At 49.1% G+C, this 15,821-nt stretch overlaps 1 protein-coding gene across 1 annotated transcript in view; it reads left to right on the top strand.

The window, feature by feature from the left end:
• HSP90AA1 (heat shock protein 90 alpha family class A member 1) overlaps nt 1-5,114 on the top strand; it is a 5,588-nt gene extending 474 nt beyond the window's left edge. The window contains exons 2-11 of the mRNA XM_004698796.2: nt 109-270; nt 386-752; nt 1,002-1,135; nt 2,025-2,351; nt 2,581-2,746; nt 2,937-3,127; nt 3,259-3,406; nt 3,633-3,901; nt 4,334-4,667; nt 4,928-5,114. Coding sequence (XP_004698853.1) covers nt 109-270; nt 386-752; nt 1,002-1,135; nt 2,025-2,351; nt 2,581-2,746; nt 2,937-3,127; nt 3,259-3,406; nt 3,633-3,901; nt 4,334-4,667; nt 4,928-5,037 — 2,208 coding nt within the window. The 3' untranslated portion in view covers nt 5,038-5,114. The remainder of the gene's footprint in view (nt 1-108; nt 271-385; nt 753-1,001; nt 1,136-2,024; nt 2,352-2,580; nt 2,747-2,936; nt 3,128-3,258; nt 3,407-3,632; nt 3,902-4,333; nt 4,668-4,927) is intronic.
• Nucleotides 5,115-15,821: the final 10,707 nt, after the last annotated feature.

Genomic DNA, 15,821 nt, shown 5'->3' with positions numbered 1-15,821 from the left:
GTCAGCCGGCCCCCCGCCCCTCCCCCCGTGCGCGGCGCCCCCAAATCCTCTTAGGGAGCTTCCGAAAATAGTGCGGGCCCCGGGGCCTGAGCGGCGCTCCCCTTGCAGATGCCCGAGGAGACCCAGCCTCAGGACCAGGCCATGGAGGCCGAGGAGGTGGAGACGTTCGCCTTCCAGGCGGAGATCGCCCAGCTCATGTCGCTCATCATCAACACCTTCTACTCCAACAAAGAGATCTTCCTCAGGGAGCTGATTTCCAATTCTTCTGATGTAAGTCCCCTGGTGGGGGGTGGGGCGGGGCGGGGCGGTGGTGCCCCCCCCCCCCCCCCAATCCATGTGTGGGACCCCGCCGCCTGTGACCGGGGGCCTTCCTCTGTCTGACTAGGCCCTGGACAAAATCCGGTACGAAAGCCTGACTGACCCCAGCAAGCTGGACTCGGGAAAAGAGCTGCACATTAATCTCATTCCCAGCAAGCAGGACCGGACCCTGACCATCGTGGACACCGGCATCGGCATGACCAAGGCCGACTTGATCAACAATCTTGGCACCATTGCCAAGTCGGGCACCAAAGCCTTCATGGAGGCTCTGCAGGCTGGCGCCGACATATCCATGATTGGCCAGTTCGGCGTGGGCTTTTACTCGGCCTATTTGGTGGCCGAGAAAGTGACGGTGATCACCAAGCACAATGATGACGAGCAGTATGCCTGGGAGTCTTCTGCAGGAGGCTCGTTCACAGTGAGGACCGACACAGGTAGGCACCTTCCAGAAGGTTGTACATCTGCCTGTGCTGCTTGGCCCCTGGATTCAGGTTTCAGCTAATGAGCATTCGGGGGTCTGGCTTCCTGGGTATCTCCCGAGGGTCATTGCCTGCAGGTTGAGACTTCCTGGCTGCCCTTCCTCGCACACAGCTAGCTCCCTGCTCCTCCTGCTTGGCTGGTGTGTAGAGCCGAGTTGATTTCTGTTGTTAGTACTAAATTGTGCCCTAACCTTTTGTTTTCAGGTGAGCCCATGGGTCGTGGGACGAAGGTTATCCTGCATCTGAAAGAGGACCAGACCGAGTACTTGGAAGAGAGGAGGATGAAGGAGATTGTGAAGAAGCACTCTCAGTTTATTGGCTACCCAATTACTCTCTTTGTAAGTGGCTGGCTATGCTTATAAGCTATGGAGTGTCCTATTTGAGCAACTCTGGCCAACTTTGGGAAAAGGAACTTAAGAAAGTTCCTAGAAAATGGGGCTTAAAAGAGAAGGCAATTTTCCCATAGACTTTATGAAGCTGCTCCCACCCTCCACCCGGGTATCGATCGTGTCCTAAGTTTCTGGTAGAGTTCAGAAATCTGGCAAGAGTAGGGTGTAACCAGGTATAGTGAAGGCCTGTGGGCCTCCCGAACAGGGCAGATGCACCTCATGCTTCTTGTATACAAAACAATTGCCTTTACGAGTTTGTGGAGCAATTAAATGAAAAGACCCTGCAATTTCCCCACAAGTCTGTAAAGGGCCCCTCTTCTGTAATCTGTACTACAAAGATCTTGAGAGTTAAACAGTCCTGGATTTTTGTGCATAACGGACTTGCCATCCTTGTAGTCTGAACTTAGCCTACTGTAAAGAGTACTGTGCTTCAGCTCGTGGGCAGCATCATGGTGCCCAAACAGCAAACCGTGCTAGTGAGAGCAGCAGCAAGAGACAGGACAAGTATCTGGAGAGAAGCCAGGGTTATGCCACAGAGTAGAGGTGAAAACAATCAGTAGGTGCTACTGCTTGCAACTCTGCTGTGGTGGACGTTAAGCAGCAGCATGAGTCTGGTTCATTGAAACCATTACTGGGTCAGTCTGGCCCTTTTGGGTACTAAGCAGTTGCGTGGCTACCTGACTCTTAGAGTAGTTAGAGCAGTCCATCACATTGATGAGAAAAGCTTTCTAACCACGTCATTGTGTCTGAGCTTCTGCTGACTGGAGCTCAATTCCTTTTAGCTTGTTTGTTGTAGAAAGCTGAGGTGCTAGAATTACGAGTCTGTATTAATTCCCAGGTGGAGAAAGAACGAGATAAAGAAGTGAGTGATGATGAGGCTGAAGAGAAGGAGGAAGAGAAGGTGGAAGAGAAGGAGAAAGAAGAAAAGGAGTCTGATGACAAGCCTGAAATAGAAGATGTTGGTTCTGATGAGGAGGAGGAGGAGGAGAAGAAGGACGGAGACAAGAAGAAGAAGAAGAAGATCAAAGAGAAATACATTGACCAAGAGGTCCTCAACAAAACCAAGCCCATCTGGACCCGAAATCCTGATGACATTACCAACGAAGAATATGGCGAATTCTACAAGAGCCTGACCAATGACTGGGAGGACCACCTCGCTGTGAAGGTGAGTGAGGAGTGAGGACTGAGTGCTTCAGAGATGGTCCACCTCTCGGCACTTGTCTGAATTTAAATCGGCACTGTTGGCCAGGTTATAAATTTGGGGGCGGGGCTGGGGTTTCCCCAGAGTCCTCTCTGTTGAAATCACTGTCAGTGTGGACTTTGTCAGCTTAAGAAACTACGTGAGAGTTTGCTGTGTTGTTTGATGAGTTTGTGTTGTTGTGCTTTTAATACAGCATTTCTCAGTTGAAGGACAGCTAGAATTCCGAGCCCTTCTTTTTGTCCCAAGACGGGCTCCCTTCGACCTCTTCGAAAACAGGAAGAAGAAGAACAACATCAAGCTGTATGTGCGCCGAGTTTTCATCATGGACAACTGTGAGGAGCTGATCCCGGAGTATCTGAGTAAGTGTGGCTGGGTGAGAAGAGCAGTCGCTGTCCCTGGAGCCAAGACGCGACTTCTCAAGTCCTGTGGCTAAGCTATCTGGGGTAGGGGGTGCACACTGGCATTTTCGTTTGTTTCTTTCTGGAGGACTTTCTGGTGGAAGTGTTGAAAGGGTCGTTAGTGCATTTACTCTTTGTTTGTTTTTTTCAGATTTCATTCGCGGTGTGGTGGACTCTGAGGATCTCCCTCTCAATATTTCCCGGGAGATGCTGCAGCAAAGCAAAATTTTGAAAGTCATTAGGAAGAACTTAGTCAAAAAGTGCTTAGAACTCTTCACCGAGCTGGCTGAAGATAAAGAGAACTACAAAAAGTTTTACGAGCAGTTCTCCAAGAACATTAAGGTTCGGAAACACGCTTTAAGCCCCTACCATGTTCAGGTTTTCAACCTGACTCCCTGTCTTATAGGGGAATGTTGTTTTTGTTTTTTGTTATCACACAGAAAGGTCATCCTTTGCTCATGTTTTTTTTCTAGCTTGGAATCCACGAAGACTCCCAAAACAGGAAGAAGCTTTCAGAGCTGTTACGTTACTACACGTCTGCCTCAGGGGACGAGATGGTTTCCCTCAAGGACTACTGCACGAGGATGAAGGAGAACCAGAAACACATCTACTACATCACGGGTAAGGAGCCTCAAGTGTTAACATCCCCTCTTGTTGTGGGCAGCCCCCCCCAGGTGTCCTGTGGGATGTGTTCAACCCTCCCACAGACACTGAACACAGTGGGTGGGGCTGGTCTTCACAGCCCGTGCTTGCCGCTGTCAGGGGGTCTTCCTGTTTGTTGGTCTGTCCGCCTGCCGGCGCTGGGTGGTAGCAACCATCCCTGAGACCTGTGCTCCCATCGTTGCAGGGGAAACTAAGGACCAGGTGGCTAACTCGGCCTTCGTCGAGCGCCTCCGGAAGCACGGCTTAGAAGTGATCTACATGATTGAGCCCATCGACGAGTACTGCGTCCAGCAGCTGAAGGAGTTCGAGGGCAAGACTTTAGTGTCCGTCACTAAAGAGGGCTTGGAACTGCCGGAAGATGAAGAGGAGAAAAAGAAGCAGGAGGAGAAGAAGACGAAGTTCGAAAACCTCTGCAAAATCATGAAGGACATCTTGGAGAAAAAGGTGGAAAAGGTGGGTCAGTTAGAGAAATCTCGGCCTGCGCTCTCTAATGCTTGGTACTTCCCCTCCGGTGCTGCTGCTCCTGCAGCCCAAGTCCCATATACAGCACGCCCATACCTACCACACACGCGTACACCCACCCCACTCCCGCAGTCACCGAGGGCAGTCTCTCTCACTCTAAAGACCTGCTCTACCCGAAGGTGGCTTGGCCACCAGGTTTGTGATCTGCGGATGGTTTTTGACTCATCTGTTAATTTTTCTTGTGCTCTGAGTGGGCAGTTAGAGGCAGCTTGAAGCTTGTGGACATGTGCAACACTGGTTGCACAGTCCTGGTGTATGAGCTCTCGCCCTGTCCATCTGTCAGTACTTGAAGAAACAGTTGGTCCCAGTCATGCTGATGAGCTAAACAACTCTCCACACCCCCACCCCTGCTCTTGCTTCCAGGTGGTGGTATCCAACCGATTAGTCACGTCCCCGTGCTGCATTGTCACCAGCACCTATGGCTGGACGGCAAACATGGAGAGGATCATGAAGGCCCAGGCCCTGCGAGACAACTCGACCATGGGCTACATGGCCGCCAAGAAGCACCTGGAGATCAACCCTGACCACTCCATCATCGAGACCTTGCGGCAGAAGGCTGAGGCCGACAAGAATGACAAGTCTGTGAAGGATCTGGTGATCCTGCTCTATGAGACCGCACTGCTCTCGTCTGGCTTCAGTCTGGAAGATCCCCAGACGCACGCCAACCGGATCTACAGGATGATCAAGCTGGGCCTGGGTAAGCTGGGCGGGACTGCAGCAGAGCCTTGGAATGGGGGCGCTACCTCCGGCTGATGAGGGGGAGCGCTGAGTGAGCGCTCGGAGGCGGTTTCTGAAGGTTCCATCCTTCCCCTTCACTCCATTTTCCCAAATGCTGAAGCCTCCCCCTCCTCTTTTCCCCTTGTACTTGCTCAGTCTGTGACAGATGGTGTAGACCAGCAGTGCTTGCTGACTTTTAGGGATTCATCCTAATAGGATTTTTTTCATTTTTCCAAAAAGGGATCGATGAAGATGACCCCACCACTGACGATACCAGTGCTGCTGTCACCGAAGAAATGCCACCCCTTGAAGGCGATGATGACACGTCACGCATGGAAGAAGTCGACTAAACGTCAGCTTACACACGTGTTCGATACTTACCTGCATTCCCTCTGATAATATATTTTCAAGGATTTTTTTTCCTTTATTTTTGTTAACACTTAAGAAATCTGTAAGGCATGACTATAACGGGGGGGTGGGGGGGGGTGGGGAGTAAGATAATAAGCTTTCTTTCTACATATAAGTGATACTGTGAGACTTTAGGCACTAACCAGAGTTAGTCATTCTGTTTGGCTTTCCCGTTGGCTTATCTAATGGGCGTAGGTGATAATTGACTTAAGGTATATGTAACCTAATGTTAACGCCATGGTCTAAAGTGTTAGCTATTAAGCAGATTCTTGGCTGACATTTTTGTCTGTGAAAAGTGGAGATGTGTGTACCTAAGAGACGTCTCTTCATGAAAACACCTCTGCTTTCATCTCCGAGGGCTTTGTTTCTAACCTGGCTCTGGCCCATAGTCACTGTGGTGCATGTACTAGGCCTTTAGAAGTTAGTGTTGTAACACTGAGCCACCTCAGTAGGGCTCAGTTATCCATGGGGCTTGTTTTCCAAAGAGTAAAAATGTTGTTTAGAGTTAGCAAAACCCCATGCCTACTTAGGCTACTGTCAAGGCAGCTCAAAGTCACTAGGCTAAGCATGTGAGTGGACATGTAGTGCCCAGATCACCTGCTGTGTCAAAAAGTGGTGGCAAATACAGTTATGTTAAAAAGAAGTGGTGTGAAAATGGCTTGTTATTTTGGGAGGGGTTGTAGATAAGGCGGGGTGGTCCCAGAAGGGACAAATTGTTTCCTCCTAGGAGGTTCCAGTGCAGGTGGGCCCATTGGAAGGAGGGAGATGTTTTAGCAATGCTCCAGGGGTGGGGAGCAGAGCAAGTCTGCTTGAAGCCTTAACACCTGGAATCACTTCTGACTTTATTGGGGGTGGGGGGAGCTAGGCATAAAGTGGTTGTGCAGCTAGATCAGTGAGCTTCAGTGGAGTGCAGAGCTATCTTAGCACTGGGGGGCGGGCGGGAAACGGGGGGGAGCAGGTGTGCTTGGTAAGTGCAGTGAAACCTGTCATGGGCCTGCCTTGCATTTTCAACTCAAGTTCCACCTCTGACTTGCCGCTGCTTTTCACCCACGCGTGGAAAGTGCTTGTTTTCCCCTGGCAGGAAGGCGGAGTCCCTGGTTAATCATAACCACCTTTAGTTCTCCAACCTCTGGCAATAAGGTCATCTCCACTCCCCAGCCCAGTCCTGGCCGCTCACTCATGTTTCCTGTTTCTCCAGGGCAGCTTGAGCTTTCATGGTAGAATTGGGATGAGAATTGAAGGCAAAAAGCCAGATTTGTTGCCATCAAGTCAAACTGTCCCTGTGAGTTTTCAAGAAGGCAACTCTAAGGAAGTGGGTGGAGAGTCCTGTCTGTCTAGCAGAGCAGCTGGTTCCAAACGGCCCAATTTGCAATTAGCCTAAAACGTACCTCTAGGCTCCTATTTATTGAAGGGCAAGTATTTTCTTTTTTGTGTCTAATACTAAGGTAATAAATTGGAGACTCCAAAAGCAGCAAGCATTTGAGGCAATAAGCCTTGAAGGACCTTCTATTTAAGGAATCCATTCCCCAAAGGATGGGCAGATGGGGGACATCTGGAATTGCATCCCATGATGGTGTCTGGGGCCACAGATGAATCCAGCTTACTTAGCTGGGAAGTTGAACTGTGACAATGCTACTGAAGGTGTCAACCTTATTATCTCACACAGCCTGACAGGCTCTACATGGAAGCCAGTTTTGCTCTGATGAAATCATCCCATCTTGCCAGAGTGCACCCATTTGGGGAACACATTTTAGTGCATAGCATTGAATTTTTTTTATTTTTTTTTATTTAACATCTGTTAGAGATCGGACAACATTGAAAAGTGAAGAGATAGCAAGTTGGAAAGGAGGTGGGGAGATGGTGGGGCCCTCACACTGCTGGTGGTAATGGAAGCTGGCTCACAGCCAGGTTGCAAAGCAACCTTACCCTACTTGAGCTAAACAGAATTAGTGTTTGGCCCAGTCATTGTACTCCTAACATGTACATCCAAGAGAAAAAGTGATGGGTCCACACAGCTTTTGTGTGTTCTACTTTCTGTAGCAGCAGGCTTCGTTATTGCTAATTTCCCCTAACAAAAGCAACCAGTGCACACCCCTGTTCACTGCAACACTTCGCAGGAGCAAGACGTTGGGCCTAAATGCCCATGAGTAGCAGGCGTGAACAAGCTAATATTGTTTCACTAGAAAACCATGAAACACTTCATGGCAGGGATGGACTTGGAGAACTTTACGCTGTAGTTAGCCAATCACAAAAGGGCACGTATTATATGAGACTACTGTTTAAAGTTGGTGGGGGGTGGGGGCGGGCGGCGACCAAGATAAACACTTCTGTTTTTTTGTTTTTTATGGATTCTTTTTTTTTGTTTTGTTTTTGTTTTTTTTTAACATTTTATTAGGGGCTCATACAACTGTTATCCCAATCCATACACACATCAATTGTGTAAAACGCATTTCTACATCGTTTCTCAAAACATTTTCTCTCCATTTAAACCCCCCGACATTAGGTCCTCATTTTTCCCCTCCCTCCCCGCTCCCCCCACCCGCATGAGCCCTTGATAGTTTATAAATGGGTATTTTGTCATATCTTGCCCTGTCCGACGTCTCCCTTCATCCACTTTTTGGTTGTCTGTCCCCCAGGGAGGAGGTCACACACAGTTCCATGTAATCGGTTCCCTCTTTCCTACCCATTCTCCCTTTACCCTCCCTGTTTTGCCACTCACACCACTGGTCCTATAGGGCTCATCCGTCCTGGATTCCCTGTATTTTCAGTTCTATCTGTACCAGTGTACCTCCTCTGGTAGAGCCAGTCTTGCAAGATAGAATTCGAGTCATGGTAGTGGGAGCGGGAGGAAACCTTTAGGAACTAGAGGAAAGTTGTATTTCTCATCATTGTTACATCGCACCGTGACTGACTCATCTCCTCCCCGAGACCCCTCTGCAAGGGGATCTCCATTGGCCTACTAATGGGCTTTGGGTCTCCACTCCGCACTCCTCCCCTCATTCACTATGGTAAGATTTTTTTGTTCTGATGATGCCTTACACCTGATCCCTTCGACACCTTGTGGTTGCATAGGCTGGTGTGCTTCTTCCATGTGGGCTTTGTTGCATCTGAGCTTGATGGCCGCTTGATTACCTTCAAGCCTTTAAGACCCCAGACGCTATACTTTTTGATAGCCGGGCACCATCAGCTTTCTTCACCACATTTGTTTATGCACCCATTTGCCTTCAGTGATCTGTTCGACACCCCATGATTACACAGGTTGATATGTTGTTCCATGTGGGCTTTGTTGCTTCTGAGCTAGATGGCTGCTTGTTTACCTTGATAAACACTTTTGTTCCTAGAGAAATGCCTCCATGAAACTGACAAAGTGTCCGGGAACGAGAGGGTAATGACAATGTGTGTCCACAGAGAAGGGGCTATTGACCAATAAATAGGAATGAAGTACAGTTACCAGGATAAGGCTTGGATGAGCCTTGAGAAGGGGCTGCATGGAAGCAGCCAGACACAGGACAACACACTGATGGGAAAAGTACAAACCAGCCCAGTCCACACAGACAGCAGATGGGTGGTTGCCCGGAGCTGGGGCTGGGGGCACAGCGGAAGTGACTCATTGTAGGCAGGGTTTGTTTTGGGGGTGATAAGAATATTCTAGAATTTGTGACAACAGTTGCTGGCTACTAAAAACTTTAAAACGTACACTTAAAGGGGTCTGTCTGGAGGCTGAGGGGAATTGGGGAGCAAACAAGATGGGAAGGGGGAGGGAGCATTAGAACGGATTGTGACGATGTACACAACTCTTGAAAAGTGATTTAAGTATGGGGTTATCGGATAAGTGAATGTTATGTCAAGAAAACTACTTAAAAGTATACTTCAAATGGTGGATTGTGTAGAATGCCAAAAAGCACCATCGAGCTGATGCCGACTGTTGCTGTAGGACAGAGCAGAGCCGCCCCATGAGTTTCCAAGGCAAGTACTTCCATCTTTCTCCCAACAAGCAGCTGGTGGTTTCAGACTGCTGACTTTCTGGTTAGTAGCCCAAAGTGTAACCACTGTGTCACCATGGCTCCTGCAGAATGCCAATTATTTCTTAATAAGGCTTGTTTTTGTTTTGAAGGGGAGGCAATTACTGCCAACATGCGTGGCCCATCAGGCCGCTTCAACACTGAATGCTACAGCAGCTCGTTTCTTTGAAACGAGGAGGAGGGTGTCCTTGTCCTGCTTTGATAAATGAGGAGGCGGACAGTCAGAGTGGCCCCACAGCAAGTAAGAGGTGGGGCCAGGAACAGACTATATCTCCCACCACCCACTTCCTAAGTGGATTCAGTGTGGTCTGGTGTTCCTCACCTCTTCTAAGCCCCACCTCCAAACCAGCTTCCCCATTCAAAGTGTGTGATTGGCGAACCTGAGGACATGTGACCCTGACCAGGCTGCGAGGCAGTCTGGGAAAACCAGCTCCGGCCTTTTTATCTTCTGTACATAGAAACCAAGGTGGCCTGGTGATTCAGTGGTGACAGACTCGACTGTCAGCCTCGATAGTGATGGTTTGAACCCTCACTCCAGCCCCTCCACAGAGGAAAGACTTGGCAATCCGCCATAAAGATCACCCCAGAGGGTGTGTTCGGCCGGGGTGACTGGAGAAGGGAGACACTTACATAGGTGTAAGAGAGCGCTTTATCTCAAGAAGTAGTTGTATATCGAGAAAACATCCCAGTCCAGTCCAGATCAAGTCCACAAGTCCGATACTAGTCCTTACGATCCTCTTCAGACACCCTGTAGCTACAAACTGATGTAGAAGCAGGGCTGGTGGGTGCAAAGGCTTGTGGGCTGCCAGGTCTCCGTGTAGCTCATCAACAGGAAGGTGAAGGCGAGAGACCTGTCTGCCTCCAGAGAGACATGTAGCTTGGCACCTCCAAATGAGGTCATCAAGCTGCAATCTGATTGACAGGCTAAGCTCCACCCATATTTAGGGGTTCCGTGTTGGCACAAAAAAGCCTATCACAGAGGAGTTCTACCCTGTTACGGGGGGGCTGTGAGTTGAAAAGTGACTTGATGGTCTCTGGCTTGTCTCCCGGTGGGGGGAGTCCCCAGAGCGCACTGCCACTCAAAAAGATAATTCTTCCACCAAGGTTTCTCCTCTCTGCTCCTTCCCCCCCCCCCCCCCCCCCCCCCCCCCCCCCCGCCCCTAGGAGAAATCTTGTCACGTGCCAGCATCCATGTGCCTCTGCTCTAAGAGCAGTTCCTGACACGAGCCCCTGTGTGCACACACCCTCCGCCCCCTTTTCCTCTCGTAGCATCTGTCACCACGTGACACAGCTCCTCTGCCTGCTTGGAGACACGTTCCTGGAATAAATACTTGCATGACAGGGATGCACCAGCGACCTTTACTTCCAGCGAGGATGACCATGCGTGGAAATAATTTGGCCTCTACCCCAGGAAGTTTGTGTTTTCTCTGAGAGACCTTCAAGCTCTGCCGTTGGGAGGGCGGTCACCCGTGAGTCTTCAGTAGGAAGGCCACGGCTTCACCTCCCCGAGATGAGCGAACATTCCGGGAAGCAGTGGTTCCAGTGAGTCACGGTGTATTAATAGCATGCTCAGAACTGGAACAAAGATTCAATTATGTTTTCACAGAGCCCAGGAGCTGAGCGGGGCGGCTGCCAAGTGTATCTGCCTGCCTGGAAGGAGCTACGCATCAGCTTCTCCGGAAAAGGCACTCTACGGCCTCAAATGCTTGAGCAGCAGGCGCTCCGGATGAGCTGGTGGGTTCTAGACATTCCAGGGTAAAACACGGGCATGGGCAAATGGGAGGGCAAACCGCCACGTGCTCAGTCATTTTGTAAAAAAATAGATACTTGAAAGGCTGCAACGAGGGAACAGTGACCATTGGTGGACAACAGCCAGCTGCTTTTTCTCTACCTCTCGTCATAAAACTGCCCCACCACCTCTCCCCGGTCACCGAGTCTTAGGGATTTTCCTTAGCCTGAAAGGTCAGCAGGCGTCAGAGATGTGCAGCCTCACCAGCCATCACAAAAGGGCCAGCATGAGCAGAGGCCTGCTTGGTTGAGGTTGTGTGTGAAAGTGTGGATGAGCCTCTTGGAGTTGCTGTAACAAAGTTCACAGACATAACAAATCCTATCGGGCAGCATGATGCTGGTGGTGGTAAGCAAGAGACTGTTACTGCCTCACGGTGCTGGAAGCTAGAAGCCAAAGCAACGTCAGCTGGGCCGTGCTCGCTCCAAAGTCCTCCAGGGGAAATTCCTTTCTTTGGTTTCTGCTGGCCCCAGGTGTGCCACGATGGGCAGGTGCATCTTCAGATGGCTGTCTTCTCTGCCCCTGCCTTGCCTGTGAGGATTCTCTTTTATTGGGATACGAATCCTATGGAATTAAGACCCACTTTACTCCAATCTAAGGCGTCCTGGTGGTTACTCATTGGGCTGCGATCTGCAAGGTCAGCTGTGGAAGCCCCCAGCCATTCCGAGGGAGAAAGGCCAGTCTCAGAACCCACCATGGGCAGCTCTACAACGTCCTAGAGGGCACCACAGAGTGGGCCTTGACTCATTGGCAGTGAGTGTGGTTTGGGTTTTTCTACTTCAGTCTAAGGAGCCCTGGCGGAGGGGTGGGTTAAACACGGGCCTGCTAACCACAAGTTCCAGGTTTAAATCCACCAGCTGCTCCTCAGAAACAAGATGAGGTAATCTGTTCCTACGAAGCGTTACAGTCCAGAAACCCTACCGAGCAGATCTACTCTGTCCTGGGTGGGTCTGGTGTTCTATTGCAATATGACCTCATCATAACTGATAACTTCTAGTACCCTATTTCCAAGCAAGGGTCCTGCTGTATAGGTACTGGGGAGACACGCCATGGCAGTTCTAGCCCGTAACAGATGGCTGTCGTTCTGGATCGTTTCTGTGTAATATGTCTGAGTCGATTTCAAGTCCCAGCAGTCCTACAGGACAGCGCGATGTCTTACACTGGGCCAGTCTGCCCACAAGACCGCTTGGAAATGCTGAAGAACAAGGAGTTCACATTGAGGACTCCCGTTTGCCTACCTCAGTCCATGGTCTTTTCAGTCACCTCAGATGCAGTCATTGTCCCCAGACAATGAATAAGGAAGATGACCGGAATGGATACATCTGAACATCGATGCTGGTGAAACGTGTTGCAAGTAGCACAAGCCGCCAGAGGAACACCCCCATCTCCATGGAAGAAGAGAATACTTCTCAGAAGCCAGGATGCTCCTGAGCAGCAAGGACAGCAAGACTTGTCTCCTGTACTTTGGACACGTTCTCAGGAGAGACCTGTCCCTGGAACAGGACATCGTGCTTGGTAAAGTCGAGGGTCAGGGAAAAAGAGGAGGACTGGCCTGCAGATGGATTGACAACAGTGGCCACCACGACAGGCTTCAATGTAACCACGATTCTGAGCAGGTGCAGGACCAGGCAGTCTTTCTGATACAGGGAAAAATCAATACTAGAAATATAATTTAAGCTTTAGTTAACAACCCAACATTTCACAGCCCTCTCCCTTAGTCAAAATCCCTTTTAAATTTAATCAACAGGGATGCTCCAATTTGGGAAGGAGGCTCACAAGGTCAGTAAGATAAGAGATTATCACCCCAAATTGGGTGAACAAGGGGGCAGGAAGCTTCAGGGGATGGTGACCTAATGGCCCCTGGAGAAATGTAGGTCTAAGCTACTTTGCTGATGGTCATTGTAGAACCCGCCTTCTTAGGGTATCCATTGCACCTTGTGACATTGTGAAACACCTGTTCATCTCTTCCTGTAATCAGTGTAAAAAGTCTGTTTCTTGAATATGAACTGTGGGATCGGGACTGAACTCTGAAACAACTCAGAGGAGAAACCTGGCTGTTTTCCTTTGGCAAGCACTTAGAATTTCTCAAAACAACCTGGCCTCTCATGGCTCTCCCGGAGCCCTGCAATCCCTTGGGTTGCTGGAAGTTGGAGCAGACTCTGGCACTAAACAACCGCCACTGGACAGAGAACTTCTCCGCTGGGGACCCTGGAGTAGCATCTTTGCAGGAACAGGTGCTGCAGCAGGGCTTCCCTCCCGCAGAGTGGCTGATGAGTTCAAATCATCATCCTAACTGTTAGCAGCTGAGCACTTAACCACTGTGCCAGCAGAGGTTCTTAAATGCTGATTACTCAACTTGGGCGGGGTGGGCTGGCGAGGGGAGAGAAGAAAGGGGAAACTGATAGCAATGATGGATCTATAACCACCACCCGAGGGGGACAGATAACAGAAATGTGGGTGGAGGGATACAGTGGATGGTGTAAGATATGAAAATATAATAATATATAATTTATTAAGGGGAGGGAGGGAGGGAGAAAAGAGCTGATACCAAAGGGCTCAAGGGGTAAGATAATGTTTTGAAAATGATGCCGGCAACATATGTACAAGTTCACTTGATATAATTGATTTGTGGATTGTTAAAATATCTGTAAGAGCCCCCAATAAAATGATTAAAAACAACAACCAGATGACTGCACAAAATGCCCTCACCAGAAACCTGGCCCAAGAAACACATACCGAAGGTTGACTGAGCTAACAGCCCTCAGAAGCCTCTTCCTAGAAGTCTCCCGAGACTGCTGTGTACCGAGCGTCTCTGTCACAGGTCATTACAGAGGGAGGGCCAGGTGTATGCGGCTCGCCTCATCTGCAAGTTTGTTTCATTTAAATAAATACCTTAACGCTAAAAAAAAAAACACCCCGAAAAGCCAACAACCTAAATAGCAGCCCTCAAGTGCGCTGTGACTGGCAGTGGGGACTCCTACAGGCTGATGAAGAGAGAAGAGGTAGCCGTGACTTTGGAGAGCAGGTGAGCATATGGACTCAGCTGAAGACCTGACTTAGAATGTCTCCTTCCTGGTAAGCGCTCGAGAAAGTCTTGCCCACCTGCACAAGGAGAAGTGCACAAGAGTGTGCTTTGCAATACAGTAGTGTCTCAGGGTCCATAAGAGACCCCTTTCAAACATCTGTGAAGTCTTAAGAGAGACAAAGACGCAGATACCACATCTGTGAGTCGGCCACTAACGAGGCTAAAGTGGAGTCCAAGGGTTTGTGGAGATAGAATGGTGAGTGGGGTTTTTTTTTCTTTTCACTTTTATTGGCACCTACTCCACAAATCATACAATTCAATGAATAGTCCAGTCATTCAATCATATCAAGAATTGTGCACTCAGTACCACAATCAATTTTAGAACATTTTTACCCTCCATGGTTAATTCACCTTTAAAATTAGTTGTGTGATTTAGTACTCCCTCCTACCTTCAATGTTTACTCCTGAAACCCATCGCCCTCCCTATCTCCCACTCCCACCCCTGTACCCCTATAAACCTTGTGTCAGTTATTAGCCGTATGCATCTGCTCCTGTGCTTCACAACCTTGGAAACCCAAGAAAAACAAGAAAAAGAAAAATCGAAATAAAGTGGTAAAGATAAAATCAATAATATAAAGATAAAAATGCAAACAATGAATAACAAAAGATCACCCTCAATATTTAAAAAGCCAGGGAAGAAATTTTTGCTATGGAACACGCAAGAGATAATTGCACCTAGAACAAATTCGGATTGGGTTGATAGGGGATAGGAGGTCAGCTGACCAAGTATCAAATTCAATCCAGCATAATCAAAATTATAATAATCTCTGATAGTAAAGCTGTTTGAGACCTTTGCCCATGGCTAGGTCTGCCAGTGTCTTAATCTAACTAGTTACTCTGCTGGTGGGTTTGGGGCGCCCACTGTCCTCCATAGCCTTCTACCAATTGGGTGTTCCTAATTTTAGCTCTGATAGTTTGCCCTTCATCAGATTTGAATTTTGTGATTGTCATCTTTGGATCACACAAGCTGGTGGGCTTCTTCTGTGCAGACTTAGTTGACTCTTTGATTAGATGGCTGCTCGTTTGAACACAAGCCTTTAAGACCCCAGACACTGTTCTGAGAGCTGGGCACCATCTGCTTTCTTCACCACACTTTGCTGTAGGACACTTCTTCAGTGATCCTTTCATGAAGGTGAGTATCGAGCAAGGCCATGTGATCAGAACGAACTGTTCTTGGATTGGGACTCTAGAGTTCAGTAGGAGCCCAGAATCCATCTGCTTGTCCATGGGATATGCACGACTCAGGTTTACTTTGGTGGCCATAATATGACAAAATCAAAATTCCATATGACCAAGTACACCAGTAACAGCAATAAACCAACCTGCAAACAAACAAAAAAGATAAAAACAAGCTAAAGGTAGGAAAACAAAAACCCATAGAAACCAAAAAGTATAACATTGCCAATCCCCCCCCTGGGGTACAAGGCCAGTGCACTGACAGCATCATCGATTTCCCTGTGACCCAGCCCCCAGACGCTGTCGGGATGAGGAGTCTACGCGAGTCCAGTTCCCCTTGAGCCCCCTCCCACGAGCTGTTGCCCTGCCGAGTGCACACGATGGAGCTCTAAGTATGGGGACTGGTGCCAGGGGGGACCTTCCTGGATCACTTCTTCTAAGCGCTGACCCCTGCCAGCAGATCGAAACCTGTCATGTCACTGCGAGGTGGGCATTGGGGTACTAAATCTGTGGTGATTCTGGGTCCCTTTCCATCGGACACCCATCAAACCGGGGGTTCCCCCCAAGGTCCAGTGATGTCCACTTCCACAGTCCTGGGTCAGCCACTCTCTGCTTCCTCTCCCATCCAAGTACCCCAGTCCTCAGTCCAAGGGTGCA

This window comes from Echinops telfairi, unplaced genomic scaffold (genome assembly GCF_000313985.2).
Source record: "Echinops telfairi isolate 266 unplaced genomic scaffold, ASM31398v2 ScPeMD7_18;HRSCAF=68, whole genome shotgun sequence".
NCBI classification, from domain to species: domain Eukaryota; kingdom Metazoa; phylum Chordata; class Mammalia; order Afrosoricida; family Tenrecidae; genus Echinops; species Echinops telfairi.
The sequence above is the reverse complement of the archived record's forward strand: the minus strand, read 5'-3'. Positions and strand labels throughout refer to the sequence as shown.